This window comes from Balaenoptera musculus, chromosome X, assembly GCF_009873245.2.
Source record: "Balaenoptera musculus isolate JJ_BM4_2016_0621 chromosome X, mBalMus1.pri.v3, whole genome shotgun sequence".
Classification (NCBI taxonomy): domain Eukaryota; kingdom Metazoa; phylum Chordata; class Mammalia; order Artiodactyla; family Balaenopteridae; genus Balaenoptera; species Balaenoptera musculus.
The window spans coordinates 57,177,151-57,200,139 of NC_045806.1; the positions used below are offsets into that span (position 1 = coordinate 57,177,151).

At 37.8% G+C, this 22,989-nt stretch overlaps 1 protein-coding gene across 1 annotated transcript in view; it reads right to left on the reverse strand.

Annotated features, from left to right (window-relative positions):
- Positions 1–22,989, reverse strand: part of TEX11 (testis expressed 11) — a 40,493-nt gene that overhangs the window by 12,981 nt on the left and 4,523 nt on the right. The window contains exon 3 of the mRNA XM_036839071.1: positions 3,360–3,481. Coding sequence (XP_036694966.1) covers positions 3,360–3,481 — 122 coding nt within the window. The remainder of the gene's footprint in view (positions 1–3,359; positions 3,482–22,989) is intronic.

Genomic DNA, 22,989 nt, shown 5'->3' on the forward strand with positions numbered 1-22,989 from the left:
ATCCAGAAATAAACCCTCATATTTATGGTCAATTGATTTTTGACAAGGATACTAACACAAATTTAATGGGGAAAGAACAGTCAACAAACATACTGGGACAGCTTGATATCCACATGCAAAAGAATGAATTTGGATCCCTTCCTCATACGATATGCAAAAGTAAACTCAAAATGGATCATAAACCTAAAGGTAAGAACTAAAACTATAAAACTCTCAGAAGAAAACATAACAGTAAGTCTTCACGACCTTGGGTTAGGAAAAGCCTCCTTAGATATGACACCAAAAGTATAAACAATAAAAGAAAGACTTGATAAGTTAGACTTCATCAAAATTTTAAACTTTTTTGCTTCAGAGGATACAATCAAGAAAGTGAAAAGATAACTCACAGAATGGGAGAAAATATTTTTCAAGTCACGTATCTGATAAGTGACTTGTATCTGGAATATATAAAGAACTCCTACTACTCATAATAAAAAGACAACTCAATTTAAAAATTGGCAAAGGACCTTAATAGATATTTCTCCAAAGAAAATATGCAAATGACCAATAAGCACATGAGAAGATGCTCAACATCATCAGCCATCAGGGAAACAAATTAACCACAATGAGATACCACCACACACCCATTAGGATGACTACTATCCAAAAACAGAAATAACAAGTGTTGGTAAGGATGTAGAGAAATTGGAACCCTCGTGCACTACTGATGGGAATTTAAAATGGTGCAGCAAAAAAAAAAAAAAAATGGTGCAGCCACTATGGTAAACAGTATGGCAGTTCCTCAGGAAAAAAAAAAAAATAGAATTACTATTTGATCCAGTAATTCCACTTCTGGGTATATACCCAAAAGAACTGAAAGCAGGGACTTGAACAGATATTTGTATACTCACGTTCATAGCTGCATTATTCACAAAAGCCAAAAGGTGGAAGCAGTTCAAGTATCTATGGACTGATGTATAGATAAACAAAATGTGGTATGTACACATAAAGGAATATTATGAAGCCTTAAAAAGGACAGAAATTCTGGGGGAGGGGATAAAAAGAAGGCAGAAATTCTGACACATACTACACCATGGATAAATCTGAGGACATTATACTGAGTGAAATATGCCAGTCACAAGGCGATAAATACTGTATGATTCCACTTATATGAAGTACCAAGAGTAGTCAAACTTACAGAGATAGAAAGTAGAATGGTGGCTGCCAGGGTCTGGGGGAAAGGGAGAATGGGGAGTTGTTGTTTAATAGGTATAGAATTTCAGTTTTACAAGATCAAAAGAGTTCTGGAGATTGGTTGCACAACGATGTGAATGTACTCAATACTACTGAATTTTACATTTAAAAATAGTTAAGATGGTAAATTTTACATTATGTATACTTTACCACAATTAAAAATAAAACAAACACAATGAGATACTACTTCACACTCACTAGGATGGCTATAATCAAAAAGCTAATAATAAGTATTGGTGATGATGTGGAAAAATTGGGTCACTGATATGCTGCCGGTGGGAATGTAAAATGGTACAGTAACTTTGGAAAACAATCTGGCAGTTCCTCAAAAGTTAAACAGAGTTACCATATGACCAGCAATGTCACTCCTAGGTATATACCTAAGAGAAATAAAAACATAAAAACCTGTACATGAATGTTCATAGCAGCATTATTCACAGTAGCCAAAAGGTGTAAACAACCCAAATGTTCATCAACAGATGAATGGATATACAAAACATGATATGTCCGAAGAATGGAATATTATCAGCCATAAAAGGTAATGAAGTACATGGGACTTCCCTGGTGGCGCAGTGGTTAAGAATCTGCCTGCCAATGCAGGGGACACGGGTTTGAGCCCTGGTCTGGGAAGATCCCACATGCCTCAGAGCAACTAATCCCATGCGCCACAACTACTGAGCCTGTGCTCTAGACCCCACGAGCCACAACTACTGAGCCCACGTGCCACAACTACTGAAGCCTGCATGCCTAGAGCCCGTGCTTCACAACTAGAGAAGCCACCGCAATGAGAAGCCTTCACGCCGCAACTAGAGAAAGCCCACGCACATCAATGAAGACCCAATGCAGCCAATCAATCAATCAATCAATAAATAAACTCAAGCTTTCAAATGGAAATTAGAATTTAAAAAAAAAGTAATGAAGTACAGATACATGCTACAACATGGAAGAACCTTGAAAACATTATGCTAAGTGACAGAAGTCAGTCCCAAAAGACCACGTACTGTATGATTCCATTTATATAACATGTCCAGGATAGGCAAATCCATAGAGATGGAAAGTAGATTAGAGGTTGCCTAGAGCTGGAGGACAGAGGAGGAAATGGAGAGTGTCTGTGAATGGGTGCAAGGTTTCTTTCAGAGGTGATGAAAATGTTCTAAACTTAACTGTGGTGATGTGTGCACAACTCTGTGAAATACTAAAAATCATTGAATTGTACACTTGAAATGGGTAAATTATATGGCATATGAATTATATAAATAAAGTTATATATATAAAGTTATATATATATGAGACATAATTACAACTTTATTCTCACCTTTCCATATGTGCAATCACCAAAATGGAAGGATCTGCCCAAGGTAAACATTCCCAAAAGTATTTCAGAACCTCAAGGCAATTTCAAAATTAAGTGACAGACCTCCAATTAAACACTAGAAAAAAACCCCAAAAAAAGCACCACTGAAGGCTTATAGTCAACTGAGTTCCCCACTACCAGGTACCACGTAGTTTCTTACTTTGCTGCAGAAGGAAGGAAAAGAGAACTATTATTATTTTATTTATTTATTTATTTTATTTATTGGCTGTGTTGGGTCTTCATTGCTGCGCACAGGCTTTCTCTAGTTGCAGCGAGCAGGGGCTACTCTTCGTTGCGGTGTGCAGGCTTCTCATCATAGTGGCTTCCCTTATTGTGGCGCATGGGCTTAGTTGCTCCGTGGCATGTGGGATCTTCCAGGACCAGGGCTCGAACCCATGTCCCCTGCATTGGCAGGCAGATTCTTAACCACTGCGCCACCAGGGAAGCCCGAGAACTATTACTAAGCGACTAACTACTATGCACCCAGGACCTTAAATATGTTATTTTGTTTACTATTCACAACAACACTGGGAGGTGGGTTTTATTATGCTCCTTTTAAGAGATGAGAAAACTGAAGCCTAGACAGATTAAATAGTACATATTAAATTTGAGACATATTTTTCCATTGGTTTCTAAAACACTATTTTCCCTAAATGTGCCATTAGGCTTGATTTCCATGTATTTAGATTTCATGTTAATCATGAAGTCTATTTTTTTACTTATACATTAATTAAAACAGTGAATCATCAAAACTTATAAACAAAATACCAACCTCAGAGTCCTGTATTTCAGCCATAAACTCGCTGTTGATAATTGCTATGTCCGCGAAGAGTCTATCAATCGCCTCACATACCATAAATGAACTGTCTTCTACAATCAGGTTTTCAACAATTTCTGAAATAACAATAAATGATAAAAGTGCTGTGAACTATCACCATTGGCTGAAAGTAGCAAATCATTCTGAAATCTGTTCCTAGACCTTTTGTCAAATGAATACAGCATGGAGAAACTTCAATACTCCTTAGAGTAAAACCAAACTGGAGACAAAGCTTATTTTAGCTAAAGGCAAAGTATAATTTTCAAATAAAATTTGTATTTCCTGGGAGTCACTTGTTTATACCTTAATCATCATTACTCATTCTCAAAGTAAAATGCATTGACTTCACAAATAGTCATGTTATTATAGGTCATCTTAAAACTACAGAAAAGACATTAACAATGTCTTCAAAACTACAAAATGTAGAAATTCTGAAGGGAGACTTAGATACATGCCCTGTAAAACTAAAATACTTATTAATACTTTAAAGCATTAGACAGACATACGCTGAAGTCCTGACCTTACTTTGTGAGAAAAAAATGACATGCTCAATTAGCAACAACATTAGCCAGTTATTGAATCTGTACAAATGATGTCACCATTTTCTAAATAGTCTTAAGCTCCAGACCCGATATAGCTGAATCTTATTAGGCCATAGAATTCCTTAAAACCCAAACATAATGTAGAACCATAATTGATGCCTTTCATATTATCAAAATTGAGGTTTTTCCAAACTCGTGTAACAGAGGTCTCCATAACCTACATGTCTCTAATTTCCTGCAACATTTCTGAGCATTAACTAGCAAGAATGTTGTTAATATTCATAACAATAACATAAGAGCACCTTCTGGAAGATTTTTAATCTGCTACAATAAACAGATTTTTAACCTGCTACAACGAACAATAAATCTGCTAAATGAAAAATTTTCAGTACTTCCCTGGTGGCACAGTAGTTAAGAATCCGCCTACCAATGCAGGGGGTACAGGTTCGAGCCCTGATCCAGGAAGATCCAACATTCTGCGGAAGCAAATAAGCCCGTGCACCTCAACTACTGAGCCTGCACTCCGGAGCCCGTGAGCCACAACTACTGAGCCCGCGTGCCTAGAGTCCATGCTCTGCAACAAGAGAAGCCACCACAATGAGAAACCCGTACACCACAACAAAGAGAAGCCCCCACTCGCCGCAACTAGAGAAAGCCCGCGTGCAGCAACAAAGACCGAACGCAGCCAAAAGTAAATAAACAAATAAATAAATTTTTTTAAAAAAGAGAAGTTTTCAGTTAAATATCAGAAAATAGATTCACACAGAGACTTCACAAAGCAACTTATTTTCAAATACACTCAAACATTTTTTAAAGCTCATAGACTCTTTAGTACCTACTGCATGATCAGAGATATTAGGGAAAATATACCATACATATTTCATATGCCTCAAGTAATGATACATATGAAAAGAAAAACCTCTAGCTTCCTTACTCCCATAAATTAGTTAATAGAAAGACTAATATTAAATATCTTGATTCTTCTAAGATTAGGTAAGCATTAGGCTGAGAAGTATATATATTATAGCCCTTGCTCAAAATATTGATAACAGAATTAGGAAAGTTTAGAATGGGAGAAAATATTTGCATATCATATATCTGATAAGGGCTTAATATCCAAAATATATAAAGAAACCATACAACTTAATAACAAAAGAAAATCCAATTTAAAAATGTCTGAATAGACACTTTTCCAAAGAAAACACAGTGAAGGCCAACACGTACATGAAAAAAAAGATGTTCAACATCACTAATCATCAAGGAAATGCAAATCAAAACCATAATGAGATATCACCTCACACCTGTTAGAATGGCCATCATAAAAAGACAAGCAATAACAAGTGTTGGCAGGGATGTGGAGAAAAGGGAACCCTCAACACTGTTTGTGGAAATGTAAATTGGTGCAGCCACTATGGAAAACAGTAGGGAGGTTCCTCAAAAAATTAAAAATAGAACTACCATATGATCCAGCAATTCCACTTCAGGGTATTTATCTGAAGAAAATGAAAACACTAACTTGAAAAGACCTGTGCAACCCCATGTTCATTGCAGCATTATTTACGATAACCAAGATGTGGAAAGAACCTAGGTCTCCATCGATGAATTGATTTTAAAAATGTGGTAAATATATACAATAAAATGTTATTCAGCCATAAAAAAGAATGAAATCTTGTCATCTGAAACATGGATGGACCTTAAAGGCGTTATACTAAGTGAAATAAGTCACACAGAGAAAGACAAATACCGTATGATCTCACTTACATGTGGAATCATTTAAAAAAAAAAAGGCTCATAGATACAGGAAACAGACTGGTGGTTGCCAGAAGCCGGAAGTGGAGGGGGGGCCAAATGGGTAAAGGAAGTCAAAAGGTACAAACTTCCAGTTATAAAATAAATAGGTCATAGAGATGTAATATACAGCATGCCAACTATAGTTATTACTATACTGTATATTTTTAAATTGTTAAGAGTAAATCTTGGGAGGAGCTTCAAGATGGCGGAGGAGACTGAAGCTCAGACAGAATGCCCTAAAACCAACACATTGAGTAAATAATACTTAAATAAGAAGGCTACTAGAGGAGACCTTCAAGATGGCAGAGGAGTAAGACGTGGAGATCACCTTCCTCCCCACAAATACATCAGAAATACATCTACAAGTGGAACAACTCCTACAGAACACCTACTGAATGCTGGCAGAAGACCTCAGACTTCCCAAAAGGCAAAAAACTCCCCACGTACCTGGGTAGGGCAAAAATTAAAAAAAAAAAAACAGAGACAAAAGAATAGGGATGGGACTTGGACCTCTGGGAGGGAGCTGCGAAGAAGGAAAGGTTTCCACACACTAGGAAGCCCCTTCACAGGCGGAGACTGTGGGTGGTGGAGGGGGAAGCTTCAGAGCCACGGAGGAGAGCGTAGCCACAGGGGTGCGGAGGGCAAAGTGGAGAGATTCCCGCACAGGGGATCGGTGTCGACCAGCACTCACCAGCCCGAGAGGCTTGTCTGCTCACCCGCCGGGGCGGGCGGGGTCTGGGAGCTGAGGCTCGGGCTTCGAAGGTTGGATCCCAGGGAGAGGACTGGGGTTGGCTGCGTGAAAACAGCCTGAAGGGGCTAGTGTGCCACAGCTAGCCGGGAGGGAGTCCAGGAAAGAGTCTGGAGCTGCTGAAGAGGCAAGAGACTTTTTCTTGCCCCTTTGTTTCCTGGTGTGCCAGGAGAGACGATTCAGAGCACGCATAAAGGAGCTCCAGAGAAGGGCATGAGACGATAAGGCTGCTGCTGCAGCCACCACGAAGCCAGTGTGCAAGCACAGGTCACTATCCAAACCTCCCCTCCCAGAAGCCTGTGCAGCCCGCCACCGCCAGGGTCCCGTGATCCAGGGACAACATCCCCGGGAGAACACACAGCACGCCTCAGGCTGGTGCAACGTCACGCTGGGCTCTGCCGCCGCAGGCTCGCCCCAAACTCCGTACCTTTCGCTCCCCCAGGCCTGAGTGATCCAGAGCACCTGAATCAGCTGCTCCTTTAACCCCGTCCTGTCTGAGCGAAGAACAGATGCCCTCAGGCAACCTACACACAGAGGCGGGGCCAACTCCAAAGCTGAACCCCAGGAGGTGTGCGAACAAAGAAGAGAAAGGGAAATCTCTCCCAGCAGCCTCAAGAGCAGCGGATTAAATCTCCACAATCAACTTGATGTACCCTGCATCTGCAAAATACCTGAATAGACAACAAATCATCCTAAATTGAGGAGGTGGACTTTGGGAGCAACAATATATATATATTTTTTCCCTTTTTCTCTTTATGTGAGTGTGTATGTGTGTGCTTCTGTGTGTGATTTTCTCTTTATAGCTTTGCTTTTACCATTTGTCCTAGGGTTCTGTCTGTCCGTGTTTTTTGTTCTTGTTGTTTTTTAGTATAGTTTTTAGCACTTATTATCATTGGTAGATTTGTTTTTTGGTTTGCTTTGGTTGCACTCTGCTTTCTTTCTTCCTTTTTTTTTATTACTTAAAAAAATTTTGTTTTAAATTATTTTTATTTTTTATTTTAATAACTTTATTTTATTTTATTTTATTTTATCTTCTCCTTTCTTTCCTTTTTTTCTTCCTTTTATTCTGAGCCGTGTGGATAACAGGCTCTTGGTGCTCCAGCCAGGCGTCAGGACTGTGCCTCTGAGGTGGGAGAGCCAAGTTCAGAACACTGGTCCACAAGAGACCTCCCAGCTCCACGTAATATCAAACGGCGAAAATCTCCCAGAGACCTCCATCTCATCGCCAAGACCGAGCTCCACTCAATGACAAGCAAGCTACAGTGCTGGATACCCTATGCCAAACAACTAGCAAGACAGGAACACAACCCCACCCATTAGCAGAGAGTCTGCCTAAAATCATAATAAAGCCACAGACACCCCAAAACAAACCACCAGACGTGGACCTCCCCACCAGAAAGAAGAGATCCAGCCTCATTCACCAGAACACGGGCACTAGTCCCCTCCACCAGGAAGCCTACACAACCCACTGAACCAACCTCAGCCACTGGGGGCAGACACTAAAAACAACGGGAACGACGAACCTGCAGCCTGCGAAAAGGAGACCCCAATCACAGTAAGTTAAGCAAAATCAGGAGACAGAGAAACACACAGCAGATGAAGGAGCAAGGCAAACACCCACCAGACCTAACAAATGAAGAGGAAATAGGCAGTCTACCTGAAAAAGAATTCAGAATGATAGTAAAGATGATCCAAAATCTAAGAAATAGAATGGAGAAAATACAAGAAACGTTTAACAAGGACCTAGAAAAACTAAGGAGCAAACAAACAGTGATGAACAACACAATAAATGAAATTAAAAATTCTCTAGAAGGGATCAATAGCAGAATAACTGAGTCAGAAGAACGGATAAGTGACCTGGGAGATAAAATAGTGGAAATAACTAGTGCAGAGCAGAATAAAGAAAAAAGAATGAAAAGAATTGAGGACAGTTTCAGAGACCTCTGGGACAATATTAAACACAGCAACATTCGAATTATAGTGGTCGCAGAAGAAGAAAACAAAAAGAAAAGGACTGAGAAAATATTTCGAGAGATTATAGTTGAAAACTTCCCTAATATGGGAAAGGAAATAGTTAATCAAGTCCAGGAAGCACAGAGAGTCCCATACAGGATAAATCCAAAGAGAAACATGCCAAAACACATACTAATCAAACTATCAAAATTTAAATACAAAGAAAAAAATTAAAAGCAGCAAGGGAAAAACAGCAAATAACATACAAGGGAATCCCCATAAGGTTGACAGATGATCTTTCAGCAGAAACTCTGCAAGCCAGAAGGGAGTGGCAGGACATATTTAAAGTGATGAAGGAGAAAAACCTACAACCAAGATTACTCTACCCAGCAAAGGATGTCATTCAGATTTGATGGAGAAATTAAAACCTTTACAGACAAGCCAAAGCTGAGAGAATTCAGCACCACCAAACCAGCTTTACAACAAATGCTAAAGGAACTTCTCTAGGCAGGAAACACAAGAGAAGAAAAAGACCTACAATAACAAACCCAAAACAATTAAGAAAATGCTAATAGAAACATACGTATCAATAATTACCTTAAATGTAAATGGATTAAATGCTCCAACCAAAAGACACAGACAGGCTGAATGAATACAAAAACAACACCCGTATATATGCTGTCTACAAGAGACCCACTTCAGACCTAGGGACACATACAGACTGAAAGTGAGGGGATGGAAAAAGATATTCCATTCAAAGGGAAATCAAAAGAAAGCTGGAGTCGTAATTCTCATACCAGACAAAATAGACTTTAAGACAAAGACTATTACAAGAGACAAAGAAGGACACTACATAATGATCAAGGGATCAATCCAAGAAGAAGATATCACAGTTGTAAATATTTATGCACCCAACATAGGAGCACCTCAATACATAAGGCAAATACTAACAGCTATAAAAGGGGAAATCGACAGTAACACCAGCATAGTAGTGGACTTTAACACCCCACTTTCACCAATGCACAGATCATCCAAAATGAAAATAAATAAGGAAACACAAGCTTTAAATGATACATTAAACAAGATGGACTTAATTGATATTTATAGGACATTCCATCCAAAAACAACAGAATACATATTCTTCTCAAGTGCTCATGGAACATTCTCCAGGATAGATCATATCTTGGGTCACAAATCAAGCCTTGGTAAGTTTAAGAAAATTGAAATCGTGTCAAATATCTTTTCCGACCACAACGCTATGAGACTAGATATCAATTACAGGAAAAAATCTGTAAAAAATACAAACATGTGAAGGCTAAACAATACACTACTAATAACCAAGAGATCACTGAAGAAATCAAAGAGGAAATCAAAAAATATCTAGAAACAAATGACAATGAAAACACGACGACCCAAAACCTATGGGATGCAGCAAGAGCATTTCCTAGAGGGAAGTTTGCAGCAATACAATCCTACCTTAAGAAACAAGAAACATCTCAAATAAACAACCTAACCTTACACCTAAAGCCATTACAGAAAGAAGAACAAAAAAACCCCAAAGTTAGCAGAAGGAAAGAAATCATAAAGATCAGATCAGAAATAAAAAGAAATGAGGGAAACGATAGCAGAGATCAATAAAACTAAAAGCTGGTTCTTTGAGAAGATAAACAAAATTGATAAACCATCAGCCAGACTCATCAAGAAAAAAAGGGAGAAGACTCAAATCAATAGAATTAGAAATGAAAAAGGAGAAGGAACAACTGACACTGCAGAAATACAAAGGATCATGAGAGATTACTACAAGCAACAATATGCCAATAAAATGGACAACCTGGAGGAAATGGACAAATTCTTAGAAATGCACAACCTTATGAGACTGAACCAGGAAGAAATGGAAAATATGAACAGACCAGTCACAAGCACTGAAATTGAAACTGTGATTAAAAACCTTCCAACAAACAAAAGCCCAGGACCAGATGGCTTCACAGGTGAATTCTATCAAACATTTAGAGAAGAGCTAACACCTATCCTTCTCAAACTCTTCCAAAATATAGGAGAGGGAGGAACACTCCCAAACTCATTCTACGAGGCCACCATCACCCTGATACCAAAACCAGAAAAAGATGTCACAACAAAAGAAAACTACCGGCCAATATCACTGATGAACATAGATGTAAATATCCTCAACAAAATACTAGCAAACAGAATCCAACAGCACATTAAAAGAATCATACACCATGATCAAGTGGGGTTTATCCCAGGAATGCAAGGATTCTCCAATATACGCAAATCAGTGTGATACACCATATTAAGAAATTGAAGGAGAAAAACCATATGATTATCTCAAGAGATGCAGAGAAACCTTTCGACAAAATTCAACACCATTTATGATAAAAACCCTCCAGAAAGTAGGCATAGAGGGAATTTTCCTCAACATAATAAAGGCCATATATGACAAACCCACAGCCAACATTGTCCTCAATGGTGAAAAACTGAAACCATTTCCACTAAGATCAGGAACAAGACAAGGTTGCCCACTCTCACCACTATTATTCAACCTAGTTTTGGAAGTTTTAGTCACAGCAATCAGAGAAGGAAAAGAAATAAAAGGAATCCAAATCAGAAAAGAAGTAAAGCTGTCACTGTTTGCAGATGACATGATACTATACATAGAGAATCGTAAAGATGCTACCAGAAAACTACTAGAGCTAGTCAATGAATTTGGTAAAGTAGCAGGATACAAAATTAATGCACAGAAATCTCTTGCATTCCTATACACTAATGATGAAATATCTGAAAGTGAAATTAAGAAAACACTCCCATTTACCATTGCAACAAAAGAATAAAATATCTAGGAATAAACCTACCTAAGGAGACAAAAGACCTGTATGCAGAAAATTATAAGACACTGATGAAAGAAACTAAAGATGATACTAATAGATGGAAAGATATACCATGTTCTTGGATTGGAAGAATCAACATTGTGAAAATGACTATACTACCCAAAGCAATCTACAGATTCAATGCAATCTCTATCAAACTGCCACTGGCATTTTTCACAGAACTAGAACAAAAAATCTCACAATTCGTATGGAAACACAAAAGAACCCGAAGAGCCAAAGCAATCTTGAGAAAGAAAAACAGAGCTGGAGGAATCAGGCTCCCCGACTTCAGACTATAGTACAAAGCTACAGTAATCAAGACAGTATGGTACTGGCACAAAAACAGAAACATAGATCAATGGATCAGGATAGAAAGCCCAGAGACAAACCCACGCACATATGGTCCCCTTATCTTTGATAAAGGAGGCAAGAATATACAATGGAGAAAAGACAGACTCTTCAATAAGTGGTACTGGGAAAACTGGACAGCCACACATAAAAGAATGAAATTTGAACACTCCCTAACACCATACACAGAAATAACCTCAAAATGGATTAAAGGCCTAAATATAAGGCCAGACACTATCAAACTCTTAGAGGAAAACACAGGCAGAACACTCTATGACATAAATCACAGCAAGATCCTTTTTGACCCACCTCCTAGAGAAATGGAAATAAAAAGAAAAATAAACAAATGAGACCTAATGAAACTTAAAAGCTTTTGCACAGCAAAGGAAACCATAAACAAGACCAAAAGACAACCCTCAGAATGGGAGAAAATATTTGCAAATGAAGCAAGTGACAAAGGATTAATCTCCGAACTTTACAAGCAGCTCATGCAGCTCAATATCAAAAAAACAAACAACCCTATCCAAAAATGGGCAGAAGACCTAAATAGACATTTCTCCAAAGAAGATATACAGATTGCCAACAAACACATGAAAGAACGCTCAACATCATTAATCATTAGAGAAATGCAAATCAAAACTACAATGAGATATCATCTCACACTGGTCAGAATGGCCATCATCAAAATATCTACAAACAATAAATGCTGGAGAGGGTGTGGAGAAAAGGGAACCCTCTTGCACTGTTGGTGGGAGTGTAAATTGATACAGCCACTTTGGAGAACAGTATGGAGGTTCCTTAAAAAACTACAAATAGAACTACCATATGACACAGCAATCCCACTACTGGGCATATACCTTGAGAAAACCATAATTCAAAAAGAGTCACGTACCAAAATGTTCACTGCAGCTCTATTTACAATAGCCAGGACATGGAAGCAACCTAAGTGTCCATCAACAGATCAATGGATAAAGAAGATGTGGCACATATATACAATGGAATATTACTCAGCCATAAAAGGAAATGAAATTGAGTTATTTGTACTGAGGTGGATGGACCTAGAGTCTGTCATACAGAGTGAAGTAAGTCAGAAAGAGAAAAACAAATACCGTATGCTAACACATATATATGGAATCTAAAAAAAAAAAAATGGTCATGAAGAACCTAGGGGCAAGATGGGAATAAAGACACAGACCTTCTAGAGAATGGACTTGAGGATACCGGGAAGGGGAAGGGTAAGCTGCGACAAAGTGAGAGAGTGGCATGGACATATATACACTACCAAACGTAAAATAGCTAGCTAGTGGGAAGCAGCCCCATAGCACAGGGAGATCAGCTCGTTGCTTTGTGACCACGTAGAGGGGTAGGATAGGGAGGGTGGCGGGGAGGGAGAGGCAAGAGGGAAGAGATATGGGGACATATGTATATGTATAACTGATTCACTTTGTTATAAAGCAGAAACTAACACACTATTGTAAAGCAATTATACTCCAATAAAGATGATTAAAAAAAAAGAGTAAATCTTAAAAGTTATCAACACACAAAAAAAATTTTCTAACTATGTATGGTGATGGATGTTAAACTAGACTTATTGTGCTGATCATTTTGTAATATACACAAATATTGAATCATTATGTTGTACACCTGAAACTAATATAATGTTGTATGTCAATTATACCTCAATTTAAAAAAATAACTAGGAAAGTTTTTAAATGATGTTTTTAAAAATCCACATATTTTTTAAAAACAGATTTCTTGAAATGTTTTTGAAAAGAAAAAACCCAATATAAATTTTTAAATTTGACTTCCTTTTAAAAAAAATCGAAATATATTTTATTAGAATACCAATTATAATTCCTAGTTACATAGTATATGATACTGTGAAGGCGTTAATTTTGATTTGTGAATGTTCTCTTAATATTTTATATAATTCATTCTTTGTCAAAATAATTCTGGTCCTTTCAAAACATATTTTCAGTGTCATTCAGTTGAGCAACTTGACTAACACCAGCTGAGGCAATGAGAGCACTGCAGTTCTTGAGGATAAAATGCAGTCAGCAAAGCTGAGTAAGTAATAGAGATCACATAGCTGAATGGTTGAGAGTTACACTATGAAGGAGAGACTTGCTTCTGGGAGAAGCTCAGAAAAGAGCTTCTGTAAATACAGCCTATTCCTGAGATGTGAAGACAACACCCTGTATTAAGGTTATATCAGGCAATATTGTACATTTTGAAAAAAAACGATTAAATTATCTTCCTGGCTACTGAAATAAATATGATTTACAACATGATTGCAGTCAATTTAATTTAAATGAGATTCATCCTAGTTAAAACTGGGGAGTCACTCTATTGAGGCAGCCACGTTAATATGTACCAATTAATTCTGATTAGGTAGACAGCATTCTAGGTACAGTATAATAGAAAATAAACTTCTTCCCTGTCCTTGAGGAAGGGAGCTTCTGTGACAACATGGAAAAAATCTATCAACAGTCCTGCCAAGTCTCTCCCCGTGACCTCCATCAACTCAACCAGTCATTCAAAACCCAAAGCAGTTCAAAGACTTGCCAGGGTCAATTCAAGATTTTACTCCAAATCACAATGATTACTTGCAATTTCTTCAGTGAGAAAAGAACCAAAAATGACAATAAAATTAACATTTGCATAGTGCTTTACAGTCTCAAAGCTTTTTAATATGCATTCTCATTTAATCATCAATCTACTCTGTAAGGGAGATACTTTTATAAGATGCAGGAACTGAGATATAACAAAATATAGTGACTTCTCAAAGGTGACAGAAAGAGGAAGTAGCAAACTAGGAGCTGAACTCACGCTTTCTAATTTGAAATCCTGTACTTTCCACTATACTAGACCTATTGGAAAAGGCCTGGAAGAATTGACTTGCCAGGACTCTGAGACAACTAAAAAATAGAGAGAAAAGAAATGAGCCAACACCATTCAGAGTGCTACACTATAATTCTGATTGTGAGCTAAGAAAAACTATTCCAGCAGAGGCTACTTTTAATGAGGAGAGTCAAAATGTCCAAAACAGTGTCAAAAGGGCATGGCAAAAAAACTCAAGCAAACTCAGAACAGGTTTAGTGACAGACAAAACCACACTGTAAATCATACTTTCTATCTAATGGTCAGAGACGATCATTTTTCATATACAATGTTCCAGGAGGACCCAACTGACAAACTGGGTGTGGCACAAGAGAATCCAAGCAGCGAATCATAATGCAGAAGTCAGATGAAACTGCATGAACCATAGTTCCAAGAGCATTATTCACAGCAGTGTATTGTAGTTCTGAGCAGCATCTTGGTCCTGGAGGGCAACTAGGAAAGGATACAGGGCAGGCTAGCTCCATGAAAATCATGACAGTCAGAAATGATACAGTTCTAAAGCTCAACAGGTGACTAGAGTATGCCCCCAGCATGTTAAATCTCAAATCTGATGGCCAGTATGACTTCATTCCAAACCAGTCTCTTCCCTACAACGTAATACTGTTATTCTTTCTTGCCCTGTACAGAACTGGCTCAGGGACTGAAGCAAACCTAAGCCTGGGCTCATCAGGAGATAAAGCTATGTAAAATTTTGGAGGGCAACTGGCTGGGTGGTGGGGGGAGGTAAAAAGGCAAGAGCTGACTATATCATGCTAACCAAAAAAGGAATTTCCAACTTGATTCTGGTGAGGAAAGACATCCAGTCACATCCAGGGCACTAAACTTTAGAGACTAAAGGGTAGAATTATACTTACATTGAACAAACCATAGCAGTAAGAGGAATATCTCAAAAAAGCCACAACTCAGTCCTCTCAACCAAATGCACATTGTATAAATGTTGCAATGAATCTGGTATTTTATTTCTTTCACTCTCCTATAAAATGCAAGGTCAATAACCAATCTCAATTTGCCAATTCATCCAATCCTACCCCTAAACATCTGTATATATTTACAAAGTATCTGTATATATTACTCTTTTATTCTCATTACATCATCTTACCCATTGTAGCTGAACCCTGCTGCTCTTGACTGAGTCTTCTATTCAGCTAAGATCTGCTTTGTTTTAGTTACCATGGTTACCAAAGGCTATTTCTATCTGTTTAACAACTTAATTAATTAACTTGTTTACTGAGTGTTAACAATGCACTAGGCACTGAAGACAGACTTATCCAAGGCACCTGCCCAGTAGATTCACATCTAAATCAGACCAAAAACAATACATGGAAAGGTTGGGAATGCAATAAGTAGACTATAACAACACAGTTGGAAGGTCGAAGTGGATTAGCTAAGCTGAGTACATTATAGCAACTCTCACCAAAGAGGTCTTTGAAGGAAGAAAGAAACCTAAGTTGATTCAACTGTCTTTGTGATTTCTTATCTCTATATTATTGTAAACTACACATAATACACATAAAACTTGCTTGCAAAAAAAGTCAAATATTTAATGAAACCAAATGAATGACAGCTAATTTTCCACACAAGATATCTTTAGCCTTTTCATTCCTAACAGAATGCACTAGTTATTTAGAGGATTGCTAAGCAATATGTCATAAACAATTAAGCATCTTATGAACTGCTTTTGATGGTGACAGAATAACACAGGAAAGTTTTATCTGAGCCCATGTGCATTTCCAAATCATCATCAGAAATATATAGCATCATCCCTGGTGACAGTGTTACTATCCTTGTGGGCAATATGAATGAAAAAGACAAGAGTTATTTCATTCATTAATCCAATTAACATTTAATGATAATCAAGTATTTTGCTAAGCACCAAGAATAATGTAAACAAGACACAGTCCCTCCCTTGAGGAGCTTACACACATTTCCACACAAGATGTATGTGGAATCAACCAATGTATCAATCAACCAACATGTATCAATCAACCAATTTTTTAGAGCTGTAAGTCACCTTAAAATTCTAGTAACGCACTCTAATTTTATAATTAATTAAAATAAGCTACAGGGAAGTTAATTAACTTGCCCAAGATCAAAGCTATTAGTAGTACAGCATGAACAAAATCCACAACAACTGTACTTTCTGCTTTGGCTGGTGTCTATATTTCTCCTTGTAAAAGGTAATACAACAAACATTTATTGAATGCTTGATATCAGGCAGATACTAGGGACCTTACTAGGAATACAAAGATGAGTGAAACAGTCTATACCATCACGCAGATCACACTATTAAGAGAAATTAAAATGAGAAAACTTACAATATAATAAGTGCTGTGAGTGCAAGACGCTACAGAAATATAAAGGAAGAATTAAGTAACTACCCGTTTGAGAGCTGGGATATAGGGATGGCAGAATAGGCTTCACTGAGTGCTATTTGAGGTGGGTCTTGAAGGATCACTTACGAGTTTGCCAGGCAACATACCAAACAGAAGGAAAAACATGCAGGTGTGGAAAGCACAATGGGTTCAAATAACCATAAGCAGTTATGTATGGCTGGAGAAAAGGGTAAAGGAAGGTTACAGGAAACACCATTAGAAAGGTATGTAGGGGCCAGAGCTTGAAATACATGGTATGGTATACTAACAAAGTTCCATTTTGTTAGTTACACCGTCTCTTTATTTCATAAACTATATTATTTCTACCTAATACGTGCATACCAGGTGACTCCAACAAGTATATCAACAAGATTTCTGCACAGGCCATACAGACACTGTGCTTATGACTCTGAGCTACATGGCACACTCTTGGGACACTTCCTAATAATTCCATCACTCCTAATCTGAGCATCCCACTGTGGCATGTAAAGGATTTGGAAAAAATTTTTGAGGGAGGCTTTCAAATGAATAAAGTCCTTTGAGATTCAATGAAAGTCAATTATCTTGAGTGAGTTTTCCTACTAAAATTTTCAGTCTAGATCTGCAGTCTAACATGGCAGCCACATGTGACTACTGAGTACTTGAAATGTAGTTAGTCCAAATTGAGATGGGCTATAATTGTAAAGTACACACCAGATTTCAAAGATTTAGTATAAAAAATGTAAAATATCTCAGTAATTTTCTATACTGATTACACGTTGAAATAATATTTTGGATATGTAGGGCTATAAACATAGTATCAAAATTATTATTACTATTATTATTATTTGAAATAATTGTACCTGTTTCTCTCTGCTTTTTAAATGTGGCTACTAGAAATTTTTAAATCACATTGTAGCTCACATTATATTTCTATTGTACAGGGCTGGTCTAAAGTATATACTGTCATTGGCTTCTGAAGATTTAATGATACAAATTGTTAATACCTACTTCCTTAACAGTCGTCATGGATTTAACAGAAAAAAGAAAGTAAAAACTTGGATATTTGAATAGCCCATAAGGATGTTTATATTATAGCAAATACAAAGATGTTAGAAATCTAGAAAAAGGAGAATTCTCTTCAAATTAACAACAGGAAAGGGAGTTCCAAAGCTTGAAAAACAGTTGCCATTCTTTAAGAAGAAATAACGCTCATGTTGAGAAGGACAACTGGGCTGAATTATCTTGGTACAACTATTCAACAACACTCAACTTTTTGCTATTCCCATGTTAAGTCACCTTCTATTTTGTATGGTCCTGGTGCTTGTCAAGATGAGGAACTTTTTCTTTCTGAATCAAGCAGGACAGTTTTAGGAAACACCCCCAGCCCAGATGCTACTGTTTCTTAAATTAAGAATTTGGGCCTTTCAAAACCTGTCCTCCAAAAAGGAAATAATCTAGAAAATCTGGTAAAACCTGGTTACAAAAGCACTTTACATCTCAGCAAATCCATTCCCAGATATTCTCCCCAAGAGAAATGAAAACCTAAATCACTTAAAGCTTATGCATGAATATTCATAGTAACTTTAGTCATGATAGTCAAAAATGTCCATCAACTGATGAATAAACAAATTATGATCTAGTCATTCAGTGGAATGCTACTAAACAATAAAAAGGAATTAACTACTTATATATGAAACAATATGGATGACTCTCAAAACGATTATGCTTAGTGAAAGACACCATAGGAAAAAAGAGTATATACTGAATGATTTCATTTATAAACTAATCTGCAGTGACAGAAATCAGAACAGTGGTTGCCTGGGGTAGAGGGCTGTGGGTAGATTGACAGCAAAGGGGTATGGTAGAATTCTCTGAGATGAAAATGTTCCATTTCTTGATTGTAACGGTGGTTAAACAGGTTATATTTGCCCAAAAAAAAAAAAAAGCATCAACCTATACACTTAAAGTGTGTGAATTTTGGACTTTCCTGGTGGCGCAGTGGTTAAGAATCCGCCTGCCAATGTAGGGGACACGAGTTCGATCCCTGGTCCAGGAAGATCCCACATGCCGTGGAGCAACTAAGCCTGTGCGCCACAACTACTGAGCCTGTGCTCTACAGCCCGCAAGCCACAACTACGGAGCCCGCGTACAACTACTGAAGCCCACGCACCCCAACTCTGAGCCCACGCACCACAACTACTGAAGCCCACGTGCTCTAGGACCCGTGTGCTGCAACTACTGAGCCTGCGTGCTGCAACTACTGAAGCCCATATGCCTAGAGCCCGTGCTCCACAACAAGAGAAGCCACCAAAATGAGAAGCCCGCACACTGCAACGAAGAGTAGCCCCCGCTAGCCACAACTAGAGGAAGCCTGCATGCAGCAAGGAAGACCCAATGCAGCCAAAAAATAAATAATTGTTTTTTAAAGTGTGTGAATTTTATTGTATGTAAAGTATATCTCAATAAAGTTAATTTCTAAGAAAGAAAGAATAAGAAAAGGAAAGGAAAAGGAAAGAGGAAGTTGAGGAGAGAGAAAGAAAGAAGAAGTACTACAGACCTGAAATCCCTGGAGGCTGTGGGTCAGGAGCAGGATAGCATAGTGTGGCATCAAACGTTGTTCACCATCAAGAAGGCAGCCTTAAAGGTGAACAGGAGGTTCGTCCACTTTGACCACCCTCACCCATTTCCCTCATCCCTCCCCAAAACTGTAACTATGTGAGGTGACAGATGTCTTAACTAACATTATTTCCATAATCACTTTGCAGTATATACATGTATAAAAATCACTATGCCATACACCTTAAACTTATACAATATTATGTCAATTATATCTCAATAAAGCTGGGGGAAAACGATGAATAGGAGTTGGTAACAGACGTTCATACACAGAGAGCCCCAAGAATCCTTCAAAGAGATGAACCAAAATTCTAAATCTAGAGATAAAGCCAAGTATAGAACAAGACAGTTTCCAGGCTTTGTCAGGCAGGTTGAATAGGCATTCTCAGAGTACCAGAGCAAATCAGGCAGGTGGAATAAGCATACTCAGCGTACTAGAGCTCATCAATGAATTTGGTAAAGTTGCAGGATACAAAAATAATACACAGAAATCTCTTGCATTCCTATACACTAACAATGAAAGATCAGAAAGAGAAATTAAGGAAACAATCCCATTTACCATCGCATTAAAAAGAAAAAAAAATAACTAGGAATAAACCTACCGAAGGAGGCAAAAGACCTGTACTCAGAAAACTATGAGATACTGATAAAAGAAATCAAAGATGACACAAGCGGATGGAGAGCTATACCATATTCTTGGGCGGGAAGAATCAATACTGTCAAAATGACTATACTACCCAAAGCAATCTACAGATTCCATGCAAACCCTATCAAATTACCAATGGCATTTTTCACAGAACCAGAACAAAAAATTTTACAATTTGTATGGAAACACGAAAGACGACGAAGAGCAAAGCAATCTTGAGAAAGAATAACGGAGCTGGAGGAATCAGGCTCCCTGACTTCAGACTATATTACAAATCTACAATAATCAAAACAGTATGGTACTGGCAGGAAAAAAAGGCAAATAGATCAATGGAACAGGATAGAAAGCCCAGAGATAAACCCACACAACTACGGTCAACTGATCTATGACAAAGGAGGCAAGAACACACAACGGAGAAAAGAGAGTCTCTTCAATAAATGGTGCTGGAAAAACTGGACAGTCCCATGTAAAAAAAATAAAATTATGAGAAATGGAAATAAAAACAAAAATAAACAAATGGGACCTAATGAAACTTAAAAGCTTTTGCACAGCAAAGGAAACCATAAACAAGACCAAAAGACAACCTTCAGAATGGGAGAAAATATTTGCAAATGAAGCAACTGACAAAGGATTAATCTCCAAAATTTACAAGCAACTCATGCAGCTCAATAACAAAAAAACAAACAACCCAATCCAAAAATGGGCAGAAGACCTAAATAGACATTTCTCCAAAGAAGATATACAGATTGCCAACAAACACATGAAAGAATGCTCAACATCATTAATCATTAGAGAAATGCAAATCAAACCTACAATGAGATATCATCTCACACTGGTCAGAATGGCCACCATCAAAAAATCTACAAACAATAAATGCTGGAGAGGGTGTGGAGAAAAGGGAACCCTCTTGCACTGTTGGTGGGAGTGTAAATTGATACAGCCACTTTGGAGAACAGTATGGAGGTTCCTTAAAAAACTAAAAATAGAACTACCATATGACACAGCAATCCCACTACTGGGCATATACCCTGAGAAAACCATAATTCAAAAAGAGTCATGTACCACAATGTTCATTGCAGCTCTATTTACAATAGCCAGGACATGGAAGCAACCTGAGTGTCCATCAACAGATCAATGGATAAAGAAGATGTGGCACATATATACAATGGAATATTACTCAGCCATAAAAAGAAACGAAATTGAGTTATTTGTCGTGAGGTGGATGGACCTAGAGTCTGTCATACAGAGCGAAGTAACTCAGAAAGAGAAAAAGAAATACCGTATGCTAACACATATATATGGAATCCAAAAAAAAAAAAATGGTCATGAAGAACCTAAGGGGCAAGATGGGAATCAAGACAGACCTACTAGAGAATGGACTTGAGGATACCGGGAGGGGGAAGGGTAAGCTGGGACAAAGTGAGAGAGTGGCATGGACATATATACACTACCAAACGTAAAATAGATAGCTAGTGGGAAGCAGCCGCATAGCACAGGGAGATCAGCTAGGTGGTTTATGACCACCTAGAGGGGTGGGATAGGGAGGGTGGGAGGGAGGGAGACACAAGAGGGAAGATATATGGGAACATATGTATATGTACAACTGATTCACTTTGTTATAAAGCAGAAACTAACACACCATGTACAGCAATTATACTCCAATAAAGATGTTAAAAAAAAATCCCAACAGGAATAAAAACAAAAAAAATAAAAAATAAAAAATAAAATAAAATAAAATAGATTTAGGACATTCTTTAACACCATGCACAAAAATAAACTCAAAATGGATTAAAGACCTAAATGTAAGACCGGATACTATAAAACTCTTAGAGGAAAACAGGCAGAACACACTCTGACATAAATCTCAGCAAGATCTTTTTTGATCCACCTCCTAGAGTAATGAAAATAAAAACAAAAATAAACCAATGGGACCTAATGAAACTTAAAAGCTTTTGTACAGCAAAGGAAACCATAAACAAAACAAAAGGACAACCCACAGAATGGGAGAAAATATTTGCAAACAAAGCAACCAACAAGGAATTAATCTCCAAAATATACAAACAGCTCATGCAGCTCAGTATCAAAAAAACAAACAACCCAATCAAAAAATGGGCAGAAGACCTAAACAGACGTTTCTCCAAAGAAGGCTACAGATGGCCAACAGACACATGAAAAGATGCTCAACATCACTAATTATTAGAGAAATGCAAATCAAAACTACGAGTTATCACCTCACACCAGTCACAATGGCCATCAAAAAATCTACAAACGATAAATGCTGGAGAGGGTGTGGAGAAAAGGGAACCCTCCTCCTACACCGTTGGTGGGAATGTAAACTGGTACAGCCACTATGGAGAACACTATGGAGGTTCCTTTAAAAAAGTAAAAATAGAGCTACCATATGATCCTGCAATCCCACTCCTGGGCATATTTTGGGAGAAAACCATAATTCGAAAAGATACATGTACCCCAATGTTCACTACAGCACTATTTACAATACCTGGGACATGGAAGCAACCTAAATGTCCATCAACAGAGGAATGGATAAAGAAGATGTGGTATATATATACAATAGAATATTACTCATCCATAAAAGAAGAACGAAATAATGCCATTTACATCAAAATGGATGGACCTAGAGACTGTCATACTGAGTGAAGTCAGACAGAGAAAGACAAATATCATGTGATATCACTTATATGTGGAATCTAAAAAAAATAGTACAAATGAACCTATTTATAAAACAGAAATAGAGTCACAGATGTAGAAAACAAACTTATGGTTACCAAGGGGGAAAGAGGGGG